Consider the following 25,211-nt stretch of genomic DNA (forward strand, 5'->3'; position numbering starts at 1 on the left):
CAATTATTACTTACGAATGATATGGTTTCATGACAATGAATTCATTTCTTCTTGCAGGCCTGCGCGATGATGACAGCGATGAAAATAAGAATGTGGACACCGTTCTGGTGTTGGGATCTGACAAGCAGGACAGTCTCTTAAGACCGGTCATCGACTTCTCTGATTTGAGCTTCGATGAGAGCGCTGAGAATCCAACCTGGAGTTGGCCTGGCTGGTTCAGAACCAACCCCTTCAATAGTTTGCACTCGAGCGTACAAGGTATGTGGAAAAATTTACTGTTGCGTAGGTATACCAAGCAACAGTGAGGTCTCCGATGCGCATGCTCAAATAAGAGAATGTTCCGCAACACAAATTCTATGGGTAGAATGATTAGATAGGGTGGCACCATCATTATTGGGTTACTGGTAATCAAAGATCTCCCACGTACTGCTTTATTTGCCACGCCACCTCCCCTTAACTCCGCCTACAAACATCACTGTTGCTCGGTTTACAAGTAGAAAACAATGTAATGCACACCACCTGGCTACTGTTAAAAAATTTGATCCATTCGGAGATCGATGTAAGGGTAAAAACTCTACAGACTGATATCTCTGAGAGTACTCTTACAATATTGCGCGTAGACGAGAATCGTTCGATTCTTATGAAAAGACAGCAAGCTGTCTATTGATATTCTGAGCGTTACTTCATGAAACTTCAACCAGCCGTGGCCTTTTATGGACGTTTCTTGAAGATATTGAAGATTATATATTGAATTTTTTTTAGTAATTTATATAGGTTCTTCATAACGAGCAGACACTTTTATATTGTAAAGAAGCAATAAGGATTAAGTTCCCAGCGTTTTTGTGGTTTTAGAAATATTCGTGGGAATATTTTAAATTTTGCGTCTGTTGCTCTTTTCTCCACTGGTATAATCCACAAAGAGATACTAATTATAATTGCTCGATGCTTATTCAGCAAATCAAAAGTGGGATTCATATTGCTTCCTATTTTCAAATACAGCAAGTTGTATATGATCGAGATTCGAAATTCTTAATTGTAACTTAATTTGAGTAATGGAAACACCTAAATGGGTGTCCTGAAAAGTTCGAGTTAGTGAAATTCGTCTATTATATGAGGCATTGACAACAATAACGGTCTAACCCACATTTTTTGCAAAATTGACTTACTCGCAATAATGTATTCATAAAATGGAAAATATTAATATTTTTTCAATGTGGGTTAATCCGTTTTTACTGTCAATGGCTCATATTTAAGTGCACGACAGAAAAATAACATCCTAATTACCATGGATTTGCAAATGATTTGTTTATAAGAACACAAGCTGTTTTATTTAATATTGTAAAAGAGACGTAGTTCTACGTCAAAATTCCTCTACAGTTTCAAGGAAAAAAGTAATGCAGTGTGCGCTGAAGTATTCATACATTATGATTGTCAAATGGGATAGTGCGCGAATGTATCTTTATTGGATTTCGTCGGAATTTTAACAAATAGCAAATTAAAATCTTACAGAAAAATCTGAACCTCCCCATTTGCATAACACTTAACTCCTTGGCATACAACATCGTTTGAGACTGGTTAGTAGATACTTACTACGACTCAACTTTTCGCCGATGTCTTTTCATCTTACTTAGAGGCCGTCCTTAAATTACGTAAGGGTAATTTTGGCAAATACTTACCCCCTCCCTATGTAATATTTTTTATATTTAATTTTTTCAGTTATTAAAATTCTTTTAAAAATTTATATAATTCATTTAACTCGGTTTCGGGAAATTTAAACTAAAACTACTTTTCTGGAACGTTAATGATAGAATTTGTATTTATTGAAAATTAAGTTAAAAAATATTACGTAAAACGCTACACCTGACTCCTCCCCTTGTAAGAAAACGTAAGAAATTCGCGACCCCCCCCCCCCCAAAAAAAAAAGCTTACGTAATTTAAGGACGACCCCTTATTCCTGGCCGCATACACATGTATTTACACATCTTAAGCCCCGTTAGCCAAGTTGCCGGCAACTTCGTTGCAACTGCGTACCGGGACTAAGAAGTGTGCGATTGACAACTTCGGACGCTGAGCCGAACCGTGAAATGGCTCGACGCGAAACTCACCTCTGGTGTTGATTTTGCACTGGCCGTCGGAATTTAAATGGCATGGCAAGGGGTTGAAACAGGATATTCTGAGCATACCTCTTGCGATATTTCACTTAACAGAGTGATAGCAACGTCAACCTGAAATCTTAAGCCACTACATTCTATAAGAATAGATGAGATAGATCAGAAGTAAAAGGAATCATACAAAAAGGATAGCTTCATATTTTAGCAAGTAACAGATTTATGATACAACGAACACTTTAATACCCTTCTGCTACACGTAACTGGCCATTCTTACGTCGTTAGAATCCTCTCCTCCCAACCCTAATATTACAAAGTGGCTGCCAACGATGCGTTTCGTTTCCAATCTCTCACCTTCAACTTCTCAAGTATCGAAGCACCCCAGAGCATCTGTCTACTCCTCTTGAAAATGTAACCAGAAACGATCGCATTAATTCGAAATCGACATCTTTGGCGCACTTGCTGCAACACTCAGCGCCATAAAACAATACTAAGCCGAAGCTTATTGTTAGTGCCAGTGGTAGCCGCGGGATCAATTAGCACGGACCAGATATTCGCGAGGATATAACATAGAATTAACTGAATACACTAATACTGGTGCGATCGAAATGACCGCGCTTCTGCCGCTTAGGCCGCCGCAGAAACGCGATCACGGTTCAACAAGCGCAAACATAAAATTACATGGATTCGCGCGCGACCATGTCCGTATTCCGCTTACATGCGGTCTGTCAAACGTAACTTCCGGTACACCCTCGTGCTCCAGCAGTACTCCCGCGCGAGTTCGTTGTACAACCGGCTGATTCGATTTTGTCCCACGAATACGGAGGCACTACGAAGAGATAACCCAACTTCAGGCGGTTGACGTCCGTTTCGTGAACGCTTCTACGGTATAATATTTCGTGGTTCGTGAATATGTTACTATGCAGGGTGTCCGGTTATCCACTGGTCTCCTTGAAGGAGGTGATTAGGGAGGTAAAATGAAAGAAGGAATGTTCTATAAACATGGTGTCGAATACCGATTCTTCTATCTATACAGTACGCACTCGTTATAAGCCCGACAAACGCTGGCTAGTATGTAAAACCGACTTTTTTTTCAAATTTAAAAACCAGTTTTCGAATTTTATAAATTTATTTATAAAAAACGGTTTATAAACCTGGTTTTTAAAAACCGACTAACCCTAGTCACTCTCCGGCGTCGTGCGTTTGCGTTAGTGGGAGCAAAATTAAATGAACCGGTTGTAGAGAATGTACACACCGGTAGACCGATTGTTGTTTCCTGTGGCGATACGCGTTCCGATTATCGTCATCGTCGAAATTTCTCGAATTTCCGAGGGTTTATTGCGATGTGTTCGAGTACACGTATCGCCACTTTAGGTAGAGCCGCGCTATCGCTTGAGGGAAAAATTACTAGGCCTCTGCTACGGGTCAAGGCAAAGCAGCGGTAATGGTAATTTGTCGCAAACATGCTTTGTGTTTCCAATGAGACACACTGGAAACTCGTTTATGATTATCCTGTAGGATTCAAGTTGTTTTTAGTGATTCTATGCAACTGCTTTGTGGGTCCGATTGTTCTGCAAAAGGGTCTCTTGTGGTTTATGATCATTTAAAAATTTCAGCTTCTGACAATTTTATAGTAGTGGATTTACACTTATTTACACATTCAGTATTCATGTGTAAAATATGGCCTATTAGTGTTTATAATTTAAGATTTATCACTGTATCAAATCTTTTGAAACAGAGCCTTGCCATGCAATTCAGACTTTCCCTTAAATCGATCATTCCATGCCAAATTGACCACTTTCCGTACTTAGTATTAGCGTTGTTTTTAGCGTTGAGTTTCAGCACTTAAATAATAACATAACTTATTATATTACATACTATATGAAGAAAAAAATAATGTTTGAAAACATAAACACTCTTAGATTCCAAGTTGTTCTTCAAGGCTAACTTCAGCAAAGCACTTTAAGGCAATGTTTAAAAATTTGTTTTAGGGAGAAAGTTAGGCAACAGTACTATTGCTACCAGTGTCTTAAATCTTAAATATATTTCTGCGTATGAAATAAAATAAGATTTTTAATATCATTCCCGTGTTACATATTTAAACTATCTTTAACTATGAAACGATACTGCATTATTCCAAATTTGGCGTAAATACTTAAGTATTCTGCATGAATAATGTTACTTGAAGAAAATCACGTGCTTATGTAAATTTTTAACGTGACATGCTGAGTGTGTACACGTGTGAACGGTGTGCAAAATGATCTAATTGTAATGTTTGCACTAACGAGAGGGGCAAATTCGTAGTAATAATAAGATTTTTAAGCTATTTCTTTGAAAATGTAATATGTGATGGCAAAAAACATTTTCTGCGTATACATTAATTCTTAACCCGTATTTTATAACAAAGATTTCTGAAACTACGCCTTTACCATATTTTGCCAGATGTTTGGTATTAGTTTTTTTTCTGTTTCTGGAGGTATTTCTCACTTTCACTTGTCTACTCCTTGATACCTCTTTATTACTTCCCGCCGCTTCTTCTTCCATCTGGTTTCAAGGGTTCGCACAGGCCTGGTCATCGTCAGGAACATTTGGCGACCAGGCCTTTGCGAGCCAGAGTAGTTTTCTTTTCCCACACTTTCTGTTCACCCTCCCTATGTTATTCTCTGTTTGTCCGTTTCCATCTTCATTTTCGGGCTACCAACACGGGCACTTGGTCCCGAACCGACTCTCGGACTTACCGTAACGCGCAGCTCTTCTATCTGTTACTGTTAATAATAGTTTGGTATTAATAAATTGAGTTGTGTTATATGCTGTGCAGCATTCTTACACCGAGCCACCTCGGAATCGAAAAAAAAAATATTAGTTTTTGTTAATAACATTTCAAAAAACCGTGGTGAAAGGTAGATACATCAAAATTACAATTAAGCTATGATTTTTGTGTTTAGATCTGAAATGATTATGATTATTAATGATATTAATAAGAAATGCCACACGTTGGTAATATGTTCTGGAAAATAATACGAAATAAGAAATTTTTTCTTACGAGGCTTCACATCCGAAAAAATAAAATTTAAAGATTCGCCAAGTGCGCGTGCATTGGCCCAAACAACAATGTGTATTTTATCAATATTATATACTCGATACAGTTCAAAGTAACGCAATAAATTTCCATAACGTATTTATTTTACCAAATTAGGAATTGCTGAAAGTGTCTCGTTATCGCTCATAAATTGTTACACGACAAATTGCAGGTGCGTTAACCGATGAGATATTGTCACGGTAGCTTCATAAATACTAACAGTTCAAACAGATGGTTAGCCGTAATGGAAATGATAGCAAACAAACCATGATATTGCTACAAGTCATGGTATTGTTGACAGCCACGATTAGAAGCAGTGGTGTGTACCCAGGTCTATTGAGTGGACTCTTACTGTCAGTCAAGTGCACGTGTATCCAACGAATTATCAAATTTGAATTTCTCGTAAACGAGACCACGTATGAGAAAGCTTCGTTCCACATTTTTCCATTACTTTTGCACAAACAGTCACTATCCCTGCGAATAAAATTGTTATACCAATACTCTAGCCATACGACTGCACAGATTTTGTCTCACATTTGAAATCCATCTTGTTTTTCATAATTTCCCGCCACAATACCGAGCAGACCGATCGAGACCGCAGGCACAGACAGTTCTAAACATCATGCCGTTAAATCGATGTAATTATAAAATTATATCCGCGATAAAGAAGACGAGTAGTTCGGCGGTACACTAATGAAAGCAATTAGCAGAAATTACCGCCCTAATTAGCTGGTCGTGATTACTGCGGCGTCGCAGAAACTACGGGCAGATCTCTTTCGCCCCCCCCCCCACCTGCTCTTCTCTTTTTTTCTTCCTCACCCTTCTGTAACGGAAAATTGATTTTATAGTCTTCGAGACGAACATCTGCAATTTGTTGGCCAGTTCCGCGGAGCTTCTGCTCACGTTCCACGGAGCAATTTCATGAATATATCTGCATACCGTTACGACAAGTTTCGAAAAGAAGGAGCAAAAGAAGGCGGGGGGGGGGGCGATGGGGGGGAAAACAATGAAGAAGAAACACAGAGAAGCCGCCACTGATGGGAAAGATTGATGACGTTGTCGCGTGGAATTCGCAACGACTACTCGGAGTTGTTTTAAACGGAGCCACGCGTTCTCGGAACACAACCGGTCTCGCTGGGGCGGAACAAAAATCCGGGCGGGTCCTCTGAATGTTTCATGGTCCCTCGCGACGGCGCAGTGGGCAAAGGTCGCCGGGTATCTCTCGTTTAACATTATCGGCTCCCGCACGGAAAATGAATAAAGCGAATAACAGCAGCAACAGTGTCCGCGTATGGGCCCGTACGTGGTGGCATTTCACGCGCTCTCCGGCTCGGCTCGCGGTACATTTCATCCTTTCTCGCCCTTTACACCCGCCGGGCGGAGATGGAATGAAATTTTTCCCATTGCTCTAAATATTTCATGTAATATTAGACAGGACGGAATTAAAAGCGCGTTCTAATTGCATCTTTCGAGCGGAATTCCCGGTCTGCTGAAGGGATTAATTCAGGACACCGGTTTCCGCGATTATTTCCCGGCGAGATTATATTTGCCAGGGAGATGTTGAGGAAAAGTGGCGATCGTCGGATTAAAGTGTGATCGTGTTACGCAACGTCTGTTTAATTGCGCACCGTTGCTTCCGTTATTTCTTTTTTTTTCTCAGAATTTTGTGAACTTGCTGTAAAGTAAAAATTAACGAAGCTTTTACGCTTTAGCAACGGCGCTGTAGGTCTGCTCGCAAAATGGCTCGCGAAAATGAACGAGCTGAGGTCTAAGCTCGTATTATTTGGTGGGGAATTTAAAGAGTTTTCTGAATGGTCGCTTAGCGAATGGAGCGACGACAAATATTACAATGGCAAAGGCTCTTAAGCACGGATAAGAGCAAGCACACTGCTCAACCTCTTTATGTGGGACGAGTGGATATCTATTCGTGGCACGTGTATTTACATGGGTAATGCAAGTGTAAAGCTCGATTGCCAGCGGTTAATTACAAAATAGCTTGTATTTGTAAGAGATTAAAGAATTAAATGGTGATATAACCGCTGTGCTTATAGAAACTAATTTATCACAGTGAAATAAAAGAGGACAGTCGCATTTTACAAGAGATAGGTACATCTGTGATTTACGGATAGGTCGTTGAACTCGTCTTAACCCTTCGTTGACACACCTCTTGTTTCGATCAATTTTGCCATACCTGGGTGGCTCACACCCAAAGCAATTTTTGAACGACTGCCATTCTCATCTAAAGAATCGAATTATTATGGAAAAAATCATGGATCAATTTCAAGGTATCTAGAATGTATTCCAATAGTTTTTTATTGAAATTTTATTGTAGTACGAGAAAATAATTATTTTTTAGTTTTTAGTACATTTTATTTAAGGGGAGGGGGTTATATTTTATTGTGAAATCGATTTTCTCAAAAACGATGATCCATATCAATTTTATTTTTCATTTTCGATTTATTTTTGCGCAAAGAAATCACCCTATGCCCGACTGCACCACTTGCCCCTGCCCCACACTGTATAATAACATACATGCATATGTATAATGTCGAATGTGAAATAGAGAAAAAATATTTTTTTATCTTCTGAATAAAACAATATTTATTTCATGTGTAAGTACCTCATACAATGGACGAAAGTATTGACGATTCCGTTTCGAACGAGAATGACATAAGAATTGTTTAAAAAATACTAGGATTCCATATCTACGAAAGCAGCAGCAAGCGAAGTAAAAAGTTTAGTAAATTATACAGCACAACTGCAAGATTTTTACAATCTACGAATTTGATGCTTTTATACTTTAGTTTTAGATTTTTAGACATTAGTATATCACATAAAAAATAAAAAAAAAGACAGTGGTATAAAGTGCGATATGTAGCGAATACAAATTACGCTGTTATTAAATTTAACCCCAAGTATAAAATATCCTTTATCTTGTTTGCTGCTTTTGCATATATCATAAAAAAGATAATTATACTGCGAAATAAAATACATAATAAGGCTGTTTCAATAAATAAGTGCCGTTGAAACGTCAAACAGCGAGCCACTAGTGAAATTCCCTCTCCGTTTGAGATTAAAATTAAAACTTGAAGGTAAATTCCTTTTAATATTTTATATAACTATTATATTAAATAGCCGCATCATGATTTTTTTTTAAACCTGTAAAGTAATGTTTTTATCCATGGATTCAAGTTTTCATACATCCTAACGTACGCCACTGACCAAATTGAAAATAAAATTAATGATAGTATTAGATTGTCAATGAAGGCAGAGGAAACTATTGTACTTTATCGTACATTCTCTTCGGTTGGGGCGAACGTTTGAATCGAACTTGAAAAGGGGCACACTGAGAGGTACATAAAATGATTTTCATTGTCAGTTCGATTATATATATATTATATGGTCGAAGCGTTTTAAATTGTATATCCAATGAATTGTTTAACCTTTTATGTCATAGAATCACCGTACAATTTGTTGAACAATTTTGCTGAGCCTGCTCGATTCGTTAAATATCTTGTATGCGCGGATAAAACGAGAGTGCCACTATGTATTGCTCCTCGCTAAAATTAAATTGAACGTGCACAAACGAAATAGACATAATTCGTCGATGAATATGCTGCTGTACCCATCCATTCCTGCAAATTATATTTAGATATTACTTCGTTTCATTGTTGATACTGACATTTAAATAGTAGTGCACGAATGAAGAATTTTAACGATTGCATTCTCTGTTGAAGGTGAAAAGTTTTCTTATGATTTCAGTTTGACAATTAGCATATTCAACGATTTCAAAGAATTCGATTTGAAAAGTTATCCGCACCAAAACACATTTGAGACATATTTTCGATAAGAGAAGTACATTAAAAAAAAAACAAGTACATATTTAGACCAAAATGAAGTAACAAACGTGGTAAAAAAATTCTTACCTATCTGTGTCAAATGTCACGTTGTGCACAGACTCAGTAGATGTTCGGTGATTTATGGAAAGGGAGTGTACACATTCTGCATATGTCATACTTACTCAGAAGGTGCAAAAAAGACATGATTTTCTTGAACCACTATACTACAGAGATTCCTTAAACAAAGTACAGCATACACTTGCGCCGTTGCACCGAAGCGAAAAATTATTTCATGAAACGATAGTCCTCATCGCAACACTCAACTTATCTCTCCATCAATTTTTCATATCGCCGCGCAGAACGGAGCTACTGTAGTTTGTCCAAATTTCCAGAATCACCTTGTACACAGGTTTCCTCTCGACTTTCTCTTCTATCCGCAACGCGGCTTCTCGCAGCCGAAAATCTTCTCTCTTCGATAACAGATCCAGTTTCTTTTCTCTCCAGCCCGACGACTTTTAATCCCGAAAGCCCTACCTTCCGCTGCAACCACCGGCAGCGGACATGTAACGCAGATTTGAATAACGATCCGTCGACTCGTGCAATCGGCGATTACCGAAAATTGCTGCCTATTCACCGAAAGCGGCTTTAAGGCGAATTCACACATATCAGTTTAGTGCCGCCAGTGTCAGTGGTTAAAAATATCGTGTCCCCGTTTTTTAATGGAGCAGTTCACGCTCGTATACATGCGTCAGTACCCAACATTAGTTACTGACAACATTGAACCATCACTGTTTGGCATTGATAGTGGCATAACTTAAGAAATGTAAATTTTACAGGAGAACCAGATGAAAATCTGCATTTGACTATTTAATAATGGAATACTGATCATAGAATTTGTTAATATAATTTTTTTGTTCAGTTGTACCATTATCAATGCCGAGCAGCGATGTGTGAACCCGCCTTTACTCGCTCCGTATAACGAATTACACGATCTCGACCCAGCGACCATTATTATCCTCGATTCTTTCCCTTCATTCCCCATTGTCCCGATCGTAGCGATCGGTGCATGGCCAGCCATCGAGCGCCTTTCGGCAGTGAAAGTGATCGTCGCGCGAATCGAAATTGTTACGCGGCGACCTTGATACCGGTTACCAGAACCGACCTTTGAAAGTAAAACCCCACTTTGCACCCCGCCCCACATTCACAATTTGCAGAGATTACGCAATTAACCGGATACAGATAGTCGTCGGTTTTCGCGTTGATCTAGCGGCTAACGTTGCTGCTTGATACCTCGGTGCGTTCAAATCGCTCTTTCCCTTTAGAACTTGGTTGCAGCGGGGAGGGACTTCGAATAGCTGAGATCGCACCAAGGGAACGTTGTAGTTGTAGTTCCTTATTGTTTGCGAATTATACGATGTACTGTATGTACTATTACGGGTGATTATAGAGTTATACAACTATTCGACATTTTCCATGAGAGGATGATTCTGTTTTGTGACGGAAAAAGAAGGGAATTGTTGCTGTATCGTGTATAGGGTGTTTGAAAAAGGGTTTAGGATTAATATGGTAGATAGTACTCATCAAACGAAGTAAACGAAAGAGACATCGAGGATCCAAGTCAAAAAGTGTGAAGTAGAGGATTAACGGTATTGCTGGAATTGTTAAATTACAAGATGAAAGTATTAGAACAAACATCTGTTGTAGTTTAGCCTAAATTGGCAGGTGGATTATATTCCAGTCCGAACCGAATTCAGACCCTTAGAGGTCCTTAGCACAAAGATTTTGAGCCCCCTTATACAGGGTGATCACTTCAACGCAATGTACGATTTCTTAGGCATTTCCGATAATTTGACTAAAAAGTGTTTTTCTAACAAAAGTTAGATTTTAAAATTCAGAAAATTTGTTTGGTGCCCCCCTTTCTGCCTATTTTGCTTATTGGTTAATCCAGCACTGATTCCAGTAGTAAAATATACAGTGTGTTAAAAGATTAAGTCGGAAACTGAACCGTTTTTGAGTTACAAATGATTCAATATATTGGAAGCGACTGACTGGTTTCTATGTGGAGCACACGGCATGAAACAAAGGATTATCCTGCCAGATTTTTAGCTCGATATCTATAAAAGATGTGCTATGTGGCATGTGTCAAATTTTCGTGCATGCTTCATAACAAAGAGCTATATCATCATATCTCATCATTATTTTTAGAATACCATTGTTTGCTTAGGATGTTAAACACACAGTAACACGCACAATTACAGTACATTTGTATGGATGTTTTGTCGATTTGTTTACGACAGGATTTTATGACAATGTGCAAAAGAAAATTTGCAAATTCGTACATCTAATTTGCATTCAGCAGATGTTGATTTTAGCTTGTAACCAATTGGGTGGATGGTCCAAGGTTTCGATAAAACCAATATGTTTCGATATGCAGAACAGTCAGTCGTCTCTGCAGCCAGCGATTTTACGTCTGTCCAATGATGACATTGTTTGAAAGTATTCTCTATAGCAGATGCGCATTTTATGTATGGCCTTGCCAATGGAAATGCTACAGCTGCGCAACGTCTTTACATGGAACAGTATTCCAATCGGAGAGTTCTCTCTCATATACTGTTTAAGAAGATTCACCAACACCTTTGTGAGTTCGGATTACGTGAAAAGTTTGTAGAGGTACTGGGAGTCCGTGAGATGCCAGTCGTGTATGGAAATAGAAGGAGGGCACCTAGAACATCCTTTGTAGATTTCGAGAAAAGGATTTGGCAAGATAATCCGTTGTTTTTCCACTCACAAGTCGAACCGGTTCCACGTTCGTAACAGTGATTATACGCACTCAAGGACTCCGCCTTGCACAAAATGCGAGAAATTTTCAAGTATAACTTATAATGCAAAAATCAAAAGCCGAGTTTATCCATATTTTCTATTTGAGTATACTGCGACTCTCGGGCTATAGTTCTCATACACAAATATACAGAAAAATAGATTAATATTTGAACAGAAAAATTGCATTTCTAGAAGTTGCTCATGAAGCTGGATTATTTATCTAAACCTACGCAACTTTGCCATTTAAACAGTTTTTCTAGCTCTAATAGTTTCTAAAATATGCGACCAAATACGCCCTCGCCCCACTTCGCGTTAATCAATGTTTTCTGAAGGATCTTGTATGTACAGAAAGTGTCTCCCCATCCTTTCATAGGTTTTCTATTTGAATTTTGAGACACCCTGTATAATAAGTCCACTAGCAGGCCTAAGACGAAACGTACACTTCTTCTTCCTTTCCTCCTTTTCTGCGCTGCCTTCAACTCCACATCTCCTCACTGAAATGGATTCAGTATCGGAAAAAGCACTACAAATTTTGTATAAATTTCGAAATTCAACCATTTCCCAGCTGGAGCAACTTATATTGCTTATCTTCGTACCAAGTGCCTGAACTAACCACATTGCACCTGAATGCAAGCCAGTAAATGTCTCATCATAAATCTTCTTGTGCGTTTGAAAGTCCCAGGTGTTCGAATTCTTTGGCAACCTAGTTGAATACATTGACGAAGTACACTCTCAATGAGTCTTCTGTGAACAATTCGCGTCAGATAGCCCCGCAAATAAACCTCCTATGGATTCAGATCTGGAGATCCAGCAGGTTGAGCAATATATTCTGCAAGACTTATCCCATTTATTAGGAAATCACTCATTCAAGAAGTGTTTGGCTACGAAAAGGTGGTGGAGCACCATCGTGCATAACCCACGTGCAACGTGTCAGGCTAAGTAGGACTTCTGATAGCAATTGGCAATTACTTAGCCAAGAGTTCATCATAGGATTCTCTTATTAATTTCCTCTTGAGAAATATAGATCTGACAGTCAGTTAATTACCGTCTAGTATTCCTCGTGTGTTTAACGTTAATCGTTGTTCATGCTGTTAAATAACAACACGGAGATTTTTTAGAACAAACTGTACAGTGTGGGGCAGTGTTCCGAAAGTAGTGAGCAAAGCTGTATGTACCTACACGAAGTGTGAAGTGTTGTTTATAAATGTTTCTGGAAGACGAAAATAGCTACAATTTGAAAATTAAGCGAAATGGCTAGTAGCTTAGGACCGTATACGTCTTTCGATGTAGAATACTCTTCCAAAGATGTCTCCAAGCGATGCTACGATCTTTTATATTTCTCACAATCCTTACTCATTGTCAGTTCCTTCAAATAGAAAGACAGTTAATTTATTTACTTGTATTTATTTACTTATTATTGACTTTTATTTATTTTCTTATTTTTTACTTATTTATTAGTATTTACTTTATTATTTATTATTATACTTTTACCAAAAAGTACAGAGCAGTAATGTAGATTGTAGGTAATCGATCAAACACAGAAGAATTCCTTGTTAAGAAATTACTTTACGCGTTCATTAATATTATGTTATTAAACAACTTAATACCACAATATTAAGAGTAACTTAAGATCTCTCTTTCAACATTTCAATCATCCCCAAATTCACAACCCACGTATTTAGAGTCACCACCTTCAAATTACATTACTCTGATTGTCATCTTTTGATTCATCAAAACCTACGTTTTGTAATCGATCCCAATTTATAGTATTACACTTGTACGCGAGTACTCCATTCGACAGAACAAGGGGCTGGAATTAATGGCAAAAAAAAAGGGGGAAACAGAGAAGGAGATGCTAAAGAAAAATAGAGAATGAAGAGCTCGTGTTTATATCGATTTCCTGCTCGTTCATTGACGAGTATTATTCGAGGCGCGTTGGAAAGCGTAGAATTTTTAAGGGGTTGGGGGGAGAGCGATATCGTTCATCGAGTTCACTTATGATAGCCCATACGCCCGTGATATTTGACGAATGAATTCGACTGTGTAATGTCGGTGCGCTGGCGTCAGTATCGTTACATGGAAATGTCACGGATTTTATTCGCGCGGCGACGAAGCATCGACAGAAACGTTTTCGCCCGGTGATGAACGGCCGCGAAATTTGGCCGAACGAGCAAGAAAGGTAGGCCGTGAATCGGGGCGCTGTTGTCGTCGGTTGAATAATTTGGTGCCTTGGGAACGCCATTTTCGGACCACCGATTTGGTAGTCAGATTCATCCGTTTCGATTAATGGAACTGGTTCTTCAAATTGATTCCCGTACACGGTACATCTAGTGATGGGTGGAAGACATATCGAATCACTTCGAGCCTACAGGATGTCTCAAAATAAGCGGTACAAGGCTGAATTAGATGCCTTTCCGTTTATATAGTAGAATTTTCCATTTTTCTTCAGGACAAAGCATTTGTCTTTTCACTAAATATACCAGGTGACCCTAAGGTCAGATGCAAAACTATCAAATACCCTTCAATTGAGAAGGATTTGAATTTGGGTAGGCGAAATTAGGTGCACTTATCAGGCCACCTTGAATGATTTCCGAAATCATGGAATTAAGAGCAAAATCGCTCGTGAGCGACCTGCTAAAGAATCGTTATGACACCTTCTAACAGTATTGTACTGCAGCCTCGCCATTTACTTCGCTTGACTTTATGTATTATTTTCTTCTCTGGATGTGTCAAGTAACAAAGACGAATAATAATAAAAAATAATAATAACTCAATTCGCATTTATTACACTTTTACATAAACGTTGTTTATGTGGAAAAAAACTCGTTTAGCATGTAATTTACACCGACACATTATTTCCATTTGTACGCTATTTATTTAGTTAGTTAGTGCTTCTTTACTCAGCATCTCAAATGAAACTGACTTGGAGGCCCGCGATATCCGCGAACAAGTGTTAATTTTTTATTCAAACGGAAATTCTTCACTGCCAAATAATCCATATTTAGATTTTAACAGATATAAACACATCTTCGATCATTAATTTAAACGTCTCGATTTGCTTTTCAAGCCTCCAACGTCTCTGGAATATTTTATTCCTGTTTACATGCGTCGTCTAAATACAAAAACTCGAATACATGCGACAGAATATGGCGGATTCAGGTTACGAAAACAGGATCTGGAGCTGTTAGCACAAAATTTTCTTCCTCCATTTACGATTATGTATGTCACACTTGAAAAGAGCAATGTTATGCAAGTGAAACGAATGTTCGCTGCGCACGCATCAGGAAATAACAATATTCAATTGCAGTGTATGTAAAAGCGAAATATCGATCGCGATAAATCAAGAGGGGGTCCAGTGGTTGCCGCGAACAGAGCTCTTGAAGTTCCGATGGAAACGCGAACAGCAACAAAATTCAAAGCGTTCAACGATAAAGACTGGAGGGGAACAAATGCATGACGATTTTTCGACGATTTTAATGACTCCGTCTTGTTGACTTCTATCGCGCCGAGATTTTTTTCTGAAAAACTCGGTCCCGATGGAACGGTACGGAAATTATTCCAAAAACATTTCCACAATGGTCGCGTGTTAATCGAAATTGTAACAGAACCTATTAACTTTTCATGCAGGCTTGTATTTCGTGACAAAAGTAAATGTAATACATATCTGGATATCAGATGGAATCGTTCAAAGCAGAGTTCATTGTAAAAGTCTAACACCACACCCATAATCTTATGACTTGCTTTCTACAGTGTGCTGAAAAAGTAAGTGACCAAAATTCTGGTAGTTTATCCATTCATCATGGGGATGAAAAGAAACCATTTACTTCTTTGTTATCAAATATCTTCTTTCCACTTCACAAACACTTTTTGTCTACTGTACAAAAATAAAAAGAACACAAAGCTGCTGCATAATAAAACAAACTGACGAATCTGATCACGATATGTATTATCGTTAACTTACTACTGACACAAAAAGTAAATGGCGGTAGTACGTATGTACTTTATTACAAAATCGCGGGTCGGTATCGATACAACTGTACTACGAAAAATAACAAACATATTCAGGAATTTATAGAGAACTAGCCAAATACCCGTGCTTCGCTACAGTTTAAATTAGACTTTCCGTTCTCATTTCATTTAACATTTAATTTTAAAAATAACCTTCTGCACGTGGATTTTGGAATTATTCCATAGCCTATAGCAGTCCCATTAAAACAAAGATTCTTCTGCTATATGGTTCATCGAAATCGGTTCAGTAGTTTTAGAGTCTTGCGTTTCCAAACATACATACAGTGAGTAACGAAAATATTCGGGCACTTTTTAAAATCGCATAACCTTTTTGAAATTAATCCAAAGGATTTGAGTTTTTTTTAGAAGCTAGAAGGATTAGTTTGCTAACTGACGTGTTTCGTCGAATTGCCGTCGCATTGAATTAATTTTAAAATTGTCTCAACTCGTTTAAATTAAAATATTTGATGATATTTCACGGAAAGGGCGGCAGATCTTGTTAGCCTAGGGGCCCCAAATTTCCAAATCCACCCCTGAGGTTATTCGCCATAAATTCCTAAAAAACACCCATTGTCTTTCGGGCCTCCGAAGGAGAAACCCTCCTTGAGTTTCACGGTCGTTACGTTTCAGCGCGAAGAGAAAATGAAGGGCCGACAGTTGACCGTTTAATTGGGTTTAACGCTCCGTGGCTGCGTTACCGCGTAATCGTTCACCGCTGGTTTAGTGATACGGTCTTATCGGATGAATTTCAACACTTATTTTCCCTTTTCCCGCGATATGTTAATAACGGTCGAATCGCGCCAGTGGTTCTCCGCGATTACGCGCCGGTTGCTGCAACGCGATAAAAGCGTTATTGGCCTCCATGTCTGCCCGTAGGAACGGAAAAGTGAAATCGCGGTCGCAGGTAGGGTCGTGGAGTAACATGAAATCGATTATCGAGGAAATTACCATAATATCGCTGACGCTGAATCACTGCTCATTAAGGCGGGAATAAATTCACCGTTGAAATAAAATCATTGTAACCGTGAAAGGTATTGTCGCCGTTGCGCCCATCTGCAAGCTATAATGGCACCTCCATTATCCGAACTAATAGAGAGACACGACTGCTCGCACATTCTGGGATAACAGAACGCTCGCCATGTTTAGAATTCTATTTTATTTGTATTCCAGCTAAAGTAACATTCCAATGAACAGTAACAAAACTGAGGTAATACGAACTACTTAGTGATTTTATTAAAAATTTGTGCCCTTTATATACAGGGTGCAACATACCAAGTGCGTCAAACTTTTAGGATGTGTTCAGCATTGGAAGAATAATAAAAAAGCTTGTATAAACATATTTGCAATTTGACCTGGTTTCTGAGTTTTTGCGTGTTTTGTATTACTGTGACTCATTTAATAAATCAGCGTTCGATTGGCTATAAATAATGCTGGATATCTTACTATGGCCTTGCCGAGTATTTTGTGAACATTATCTTATAACGTTTCATGAATCAGTACAGTTTGTTCTATGAGTAAGGGTCCCTCGTGCTCTGATTCACTTCGAGCGACTAGGCACTTTTTAAACGAGCGATTTTCAACCCCCAGAATTAAGGGTGTTTTCTACTTTGAACCGTTCAAAAAATCGATTTTTTTTTAAATCCTTATAGTCCTAGAAATATTCCACCGAAAGCTTTTTGACGAAAACTTAAAATTAGCTAAGTTACAGAGGCTTGAATGAACAATAGTACGGGCTATCTAAGCGGCTGAGGTAAACTTTAATCGCGTTTTTCTCAAAACGATGTTGTCGTATAAATAGCTATATGTATTAAGCTATATGTAATAAGTAAAGGAGAGGAACGTTCTGTGAAAAAATGTTTTTGGTATTCAAATGTCAAAGGTTTGGATCAAGAAGTCACTAGTGTACTTTTAACGATCTTCGAGGTTACTTAAAGTGTGCATGTACCTGTGAACGCCCTCTGAATAGAAACGTTCATTTAAAAACGGTTCATCGATCGAAGACGTACAGGAAATCCTATTTTGGTTCGCTTAACAACTTTGTTTAAAGCTAACTGTGCCACGGCTTATAAGATTAGGTCGGATTAGGTTGCGTAATTGTATAGGGTGAGCTGTAGGATATGTCGCGAACCACTTTCTTCGAGACCATTGCAGATAAAAATAGAATTTCTTTTACATACTTTATTGTTAAGTGGGGCTTCTCGTACCTGGCGATGGATCATCGTCGAGTTATTGAATAAACTTGTGCAACGCGTTAGAGAATTATGGGAGGAAACTTGAGTAGGCAACTTCCAAAGCTCCCAAGAAACGCACGCCTAAAAATAAATGGCTTTAAAAGGCACTCAGATGTTCCCTTCTAAATTCACTTAATTGTTGATGCAGCTGTCTTATTAGGAAATAAATATTAATTTATGGATAAGGTTTATGTCCACTCTCAGTAGCAATGCGAAAACAAAATTAATATGTGTCAATTAATTGTTTTTGACACTTGCCCAGCTGGTGGTGTCGGGCAAATATGGTAAAATGTCAAAGGAATATCACAAGAGTTATCGAAAAGAAAATACTGCACTTCTAAAATAATTTTAGCAGCCACCGAAAAGGGGTTTCCTTATTAAATAATTTACTTCATGAAATGCATAACTAAGTATAAAAATTAAACGACTTCAATATTTCGGTTTAAATAATCTAATTTTTATCCACGACAGCGAATACTCTAAAAGAAACTTTTACGTACATTTCGTTTAAAAATATCGTAGACAGTGAACGCAGCAAGTAAGAGATAGATAATTCAATTCAGCATCTCAGTGAAAAATAAATTGTTAACGTCTATAAAGCAGCTTTACATCTGGGGGCAGTGAGCAAACAATGCTATTTACGGTGTAGGCCAGTTCTATTTCCATCTGCATGATTGATGGCGAAAAGATAAATGTCTAACGACGTTTATCATGAATTTCTGGATTTTTGTTATGCAAACGAGGACGTCGTCGAGCGGTAGATCTATCCGTCGTATCTTCATTGAGAATTCCCACGCAGTAATAATCAGCCGATATAGGCGTCCATTTTTTTTCTGGGTGTCCGCATTGTAAACGTAATAAAATATGCGGAATTTATCGACGCGGCTATCACGCGTCTATACATACATGGCCTCAATTTGCGCATAAATTATTATTACATTGTCGAGATACGAACGGCCTGCAAGCGTGTTCTTTTGTCCCTAAAGATTGTCTTTGTTACGGGTGTTACTTGTTGGGCAATGAACGTTAGGTCGGTGCAATAATTCGTTCGCTCACTGTTAGGTGATGTAGCGCGTACAGAAATGTCTTTTGTTTACTACACCTGCTTGCACTTTTACCAGAAAAGAGAAAGGGTTTAATTTTTATTTTAATTAAAAAAACATGTGGGTAATATGTTTTTAGTTTTAATAGAAGCTGTGATTTAATATAGCAAACGAACTTTTGTCCCGTGTTAATAGTTATATACCATAATTAATTATATATTGCCTGTAGAAATACCGTAAGGTAAATGGATTTTACACGATGAAGAAAAATTCTCGATTTTTGAAAATACGTTTGTTACGGTTCATCTTGAAAAAACAGTATCATAATGGATGAAAAAATTGAGTCCTTGATCCAACAACCCAAAATTACAAGCATTAAAATGCTCTCTTAAAATATTTTTCGCGGAGGTACAGCGCCATTTGAAAATGACTGAATTTGTCGGGAAATTTGAGTGATCCTTTGATTTTGTTTAGCGGTGTACCTACATCACAATATATTCAAACTGTTTAGCTTTAAAAAAATATACCTGTATTTTATTCTACTTATATTATTGTTATTGTTGTTTATATTTTATTCATATATATATATATATTCCACTGACGTTACTTAGCTTCGAAATATTAAGTGACTTCAGTGCATCAAAAATTAGTAAAGGAATTCTTTTCATTTCAATCAAAGATTTCAACCGTTTGATAATGATGCGTTTTAGTCAGTCAGTCATACCAAAGCAGTGTACTTACAACGCGCCGGGAAAAGAAGAACTTTCGTCCAGCTAGTCGAAGTGTTTAGAGAGTTTTGAGAGGGCAGACTTCATAGAGAGACTTCAGAGAGTTGAACGCGTTTCCAGAGTTGTAGGGAGTTATAAATTTTCACGTTAAATCACTTTATCCTTCCAACAGCCAGATCTGAATCCCTTTAAGTAGAAATCATTAAAAATTACCATTCCGCGCAGCTTGCAAATTCTCGCACAGGATGGCGTGTTCAAGAACTGCCTCTACTCAAGTAACAACGTATTTACCCTGCTCGTTATAGTATTTCAGACGACGATAGGTCAGCGACACGGCCAAGTAGCTGCGTAATGCATAAACCACAAATGGCCTACTTCGATTTTCGAACGTCTTCATGCGCGTATGTACGTATACACGCGAGACTACGGTGTAAAGACTGCTCGAAGCAGAGCACGGATCACCGACTGTTATTTACAATGATAATAATCACAGAAGCTAGAACATCCTTGATGGAGCGACGTAGGAAAATCACATTGTCAGGTACATTATCAAGACATTACCCTGCCGCTGATAAAGCAATTAGCCGTAATTTTCGTCGACCAACCATCATGATGCTATAGAAATGATTACAACCTGCTATTTTTATGTCCGCCGCGTTCCATCCGACCTGGCCTGAATAGGCGCGGTGTACCCTCCTTCTTGAATTATGCCTGATGTTCTTAGCCTCAAGGCCCAGTGCATAACTGTCGCCCCAGGCTTTCCTCGATACCGTTTTCCCTGCCTTGCCCGAGAATTGCTCCCTTCGAGAACAAACAGTGCAGGTTCGATTAGACTCGGATAAACTGTCCCTCTCGATCGAAACGCTTCGAAAGTGGCTATACGCCGCGGCACAATAGCCATCCATTTCGCGCGATTGATATCAATCTCGCGTCTCCCTGGCGAACAAATTCAGACGATGATTCGGACTGACAAACATCCTGTTACCTCAAGAATAAACGTGCAAATAATGAAAAGACTGGTGATCAATGGTAGAGTTATATAAAAATGTGACACGGTACACCGTTTAGGTACGAGAAGATTGCAGGGGCTTCGTTTTCGAGAATATCAACTTTCAAAACTCTGAAACTCAATCGCTGAAAATCGGGAATTTGTCAGTAAACGTACCAATGAAATAAATCTTCGTGTAAAAATAGTTCGAAATTGTGAAATAACTGTTTTTCGAACTAGGCTTTGTTTTCGGGAAAACTGATTTTGAAAACCGACGAAGCCGCATGTAGGTACTAGCCTGACAATCGGTTCCATCTTTAACTCGATTTTCTCGAAAACAACCACGTTTGGAAAACAGTTATTCTACAGTTTTTTCTCGTTTTCAACAGGAATCTATTTCATCTGTACATGTACGATATTTACTCCTATACTCTGCCAATGCTTAACCAATTGTACGTAGGTGTACCAAACAAGTTTTCAAATTCGATTTTCTCAAAAACGAAAGCTCGTATGAAAAAGTTTTATTCCACGTTTTCTATGTATTTGTGCACAAGGTATCCACCGGAATGGTAATGATACTACGCGATAAAAAAATAGGGTACGTGGAATAAGATTTGTTCGTAGGGCACATAGACTTTGAATATTAATATAAGTTGGTGAATTTTAACAAATAAAAATTGCCTTTTTCCACTATCTTTTCAAATACAAATTTCAACGTATGACAATTTACATTTCTAGAAAAAGACCCTTACAGCATGATTGTGTGAGTATTACGAATGTACAATCATCACTGAAAAGTTGAAAGATGCAAAAATACGAAAATGGTAACTTAATTAAGGGGACTAGGCAGTCAGATCGCTCGAAAATCAAGTATTTTTTGCGAATTAATTACAAGGAGATGAATACAAATTGTAACTAGTACTTTTGGGTAATGTTTGTTAATACTATAAACAGTAAAAAAAATTATTTGTATAATATATACATAAGTATGACAGCGCTACAGTTGCCTGATATGTAGGTGCGTTGTCTGGAGCCGCTGTAATTTTCCAGTGATTCTGGCTTTTTAAACGATTTTATTTCCCCCCGTGATCTTCACTTGTTAGGAGCAAACGATATCGCTGCTTTAAGCTTTTCAACTTGCTTCCAAGTTGCAATACCACTTCCAAATACGTACCGTCGGTCCCATTCCCAGAGTGCCGTACCTAGTCTGCCCTCCCTCATCGAGTCGTATTTTCTTGCCCAGCCGAGAAAGGGAGCATACGTAGCGACAGGTGGTGTGTGTTTACGTCGCCCACTCCGCAACTCCTCGTTTCTAATCTCCGACCTCTTTTCAGCCATGATTGAAAGGTTGAGGGAGCAGATGATTGGCATTGTGTCAGGTATTCCTGAGGAAGGTGTCGTGCCCTGGGGCAAGATTCCTGACGGAGCGAACACCACCTCCACCACCAAGGTGAGTGACTCTCTCGCACGCGCTTCCCATGAATATTACAATAATTTCCGTCTACCTCGTTTAACCACGCTCCCGCATGGCTAATCAGTTCGCCTCGCTGGCGAATTTCTTCCCTTTAGTTAATCCTTTGTACTCGAACATCACGTCTACCCCCATTGTCGACGTCCCCGACTTGAAACGTCATCTATTCCACGCTTGCATCTTCTCCCTATCGCTGGGAGCTAAATTACACTTTGCCGATTCGCGTAGTTGACGACTGTTTGACGACTGTTTGACGACCCAGGTGATAAAGAACAGATATTGTTGTTACCGTTGCCAGCGATTACAGTAAAGTCTGCTTGCCAGTTCCTTTTCGAGATCGTTTCTACGGTGTAGAGGACATTTCGGTTTGTTGAAATTGGTTTTCGACGAATGAAATGATATTAACACGCAGAAGCTGTAACACGAGACGTATTTTACTAGGTGTTTTTTTATAAACAATAGATTTCTATGTTCAACTTTGATTTCGGTTGAATCGAATTCACTTGCTTTTTTATGTTAACGTTAAATAAAGGGAACGGAACATTCTCTTGTGTATAGTTTTCAGCATTTTATCATACAAACGAAAATAATGTTATAGTATGATAATATATGATATGATATTTTCATATTAATCTAAAAAAGTTTAAAGTTTAAAACAGTGATAAATGTAGTATCGAGGTAGTCGCAATTATTTGTGAAATAATAGTTTTTATTTCTCTCAATACATACATATTTGAATAAATTTAATGCGAGATGGGAGTGAACGGAAAACATGAAACAATCGCGTAGCAGTGAAAGTCTTAAATAGTTGATTTCGCCGCAACTGTGTCGCATCCTCCTTATTCGATATCTGTTCCACAGAGCGGAAGTATGAGTCGCCATTAAAGAAATAACAAATGGTTTTCTCCGCAGATCGTCGATGGACACGTAGTGACCATAAACGAGACGACCTACACGGACGGTGACGACGTATTCGGAACGCAGATCCGCATCCGCATTATCGACGTGAAACCCCAGAACGAGACGATTCTGTTGACTGAAAGCGAGGCGGACGCTGAGGTGACTACCTTGCCCACGCGTACCCCCACTCCTAGCGCAGCAACAAACACAAACACCGCCACCGCTACCACCAGCAGCGAAGAGGAACGCAGCACACCGTCAAGAAGCGTCGAGACCGTCGAAGAGTTCGACAACGAAATACCGAAAAACCAAGTAGACACCCTAACTGCTTAAAGCGGTATCGAGTTACCTAACAAGATCGCCCTCGGAATCGAATCCGAAAGAATGCTCCCCATTTTTCACAATATTTCCAAGAAAATTTGATATTCCTATTTCCCAAATTGCATCGCCCATGAACAGTGGCGGATTTATGAAAAAAGAGGGGCCCATTTTTCGGGAAAATGAAGAGGTAGTTTACTGAAAACGGGCAAAGTGAAATAGTACGAAAAATATGTAGTGTTTGGATACCTACACCTAATCATAATTTTTTTGGGGAATATCAAGCCCTGGGGGGCCTTCTGGGCAGGGGTCCAGGCGGCATCAGTCGCCCTGTTAAATCCGCCACTGCCTACGAATTACTACAATCATGGGCGTCCAGAGGGGGGTGCCCCCTGGCTTTTGAGAAAAAATCACTTATTTTTCAAAACTGATCTTTATTAAGTTTATATTAAAAAAGAGAATATTTTTAATTTTTGGTTTTAAATTTGTAATTAAATTGGCACTATAAAATGGGTTTTAAAAAAGCAAGAGGGGTATATTTTTCTTTGTCATCACCAAAGTTGCCCCCCGCCCCCTGGAAAAAAGTCTCCGGACGCCCTTGACTGCAATCCATTATAATATCAAAAACATTGTACGCATATCGTATACTTGATTCGTCGTTAATGATAGGAATCATAAAATTCATGTATTACCCAGTATTCGACATAAGCACTTTTCCCTCCTCGGTGAATCTCTTTCGGATTCCGTTTCGATGGCTTACGTAACGAAAACATTCTGTGTAAACAATTGCGGGTTATAGAGCGTCTATCTATAAAAATATATATATATATATAAATATAATATACGTTCTCCAAGAATAGTCGCATCGTATAGTTAAGTCCGCCTATAGCGAAGCAACCTGTTGTAACGTTTGCGAGTATCGTCTGTTTTTCTCCTAAAAACATGGGAACGTAAGTAAAGTTAACTCCTTACGCGGCTTATCCTATTTATATTCTTTTGAACCTACCAGCAGTAGTGAGACTATAATTACAGAGATTGTACTACGATATTTTACGTCGATGGATCTTAAAAGGGAACGAGAACGTTTTTTACATAGTAAAAATTAATATGAAACGTAAGAATCGTTTATTTCCTCCGAAATCTCTTTCCTTTCTCCTTTCCTTGTGAGTGCCAGCAAGAGTGTAACGGAAATTTTATACGTATTTTATTCCAATGTATTCTATCTATGCCAATAAATCCTTCGAGAGCATTTAACAGTGTGTGTAAGTATGGAAATAGTTTGTAAATGAAGAGAACGTCAAATAATTTGACAACAATATAGATTATTCATACTATAGCTACGGGCTAGAACGAGGATCAAAATGAATTGTGATAGAGTTTGACTGTTTGTAAAACGTAGTGTGTTGTGTTTTGGAGAAAAAATTTTAAGGAAAGAAAATGTTTGCGTAATAAATAAACGTTGTTGGCATACAAATATCGTTTCTTTCATTTTAAACTGGTATTCAATACATAAATCATAAGTATTAATTCAGTATAGTTGTATAAGAAAAAAAATATGAAGTCGACTTAAAACTGATTTTCAATAATTTTCACACTGATTAGTAAGTAATTGTAGAAGATACGACTCATACGATCCATTAATTTTAATACACGAACTCAACGGTGCAGACCTTGTTCC

At 38.4% G+C, this 25,211-nt stretch overlaps 1 protein-coding gene and 1 long non-coding RNA gene across 2 annotated transcripts in view; both read left to right on the forward strand.

Moving 5' to 3' along the window:
* LOC143367337 (icarapin-like) overlaps positions 1 to 25,007 on the forward strand; it is a 59,262-nt gene extending 34,255 nt beyond the window's left edge. Inside the window, exons 2-4 of the mRNA XM_076809019.1 lie at positions 58 to 258; positions 22,179 to 22,294; positions 23,228 to 25,007. Coding sequence (XP_076665134.1) covers positions 58 to 258; positions 22,179 to 22,294; positions 23,228 to 23,548 — 638 coding nt within the window. The 3' untranslated portion in view covers positions 23,549 to 25,007. The remainder of the gene's footprint in view (positions 1 to 57; positions 259 to 22,178; positions 22,295 to 23,227) is intronic.
* Positions 9,054 to 9,311, forward strand: LOC143367338 (uncharacterized). Its single transcript, XR_013085017.1, has 2 exons — positions 9,054 to 9,178; positions 9,213 to 9,311. It is a non-coding gene; the product is annotated as an uncharacterized LOC143367338 (long non-coding RNA).
* Positions 25,008 to 25,211: the final 204 nt, after the last annotated feature.

This window comes from Andrena cerasifolii, chromosome 3 (genome assembly GCF_050908995.1).
Source record: "Andrena cerasifolii isolate SP2316 chromosome 3, iyAndCera1_principal, whole genome shotgun sequence".
Lineage (NCBI taxonomy): Eukaryota > Metazoa > Arthropoda > Insecta > Hymenoptera > Andrenidae > Andrena > Andrena cerasifolii.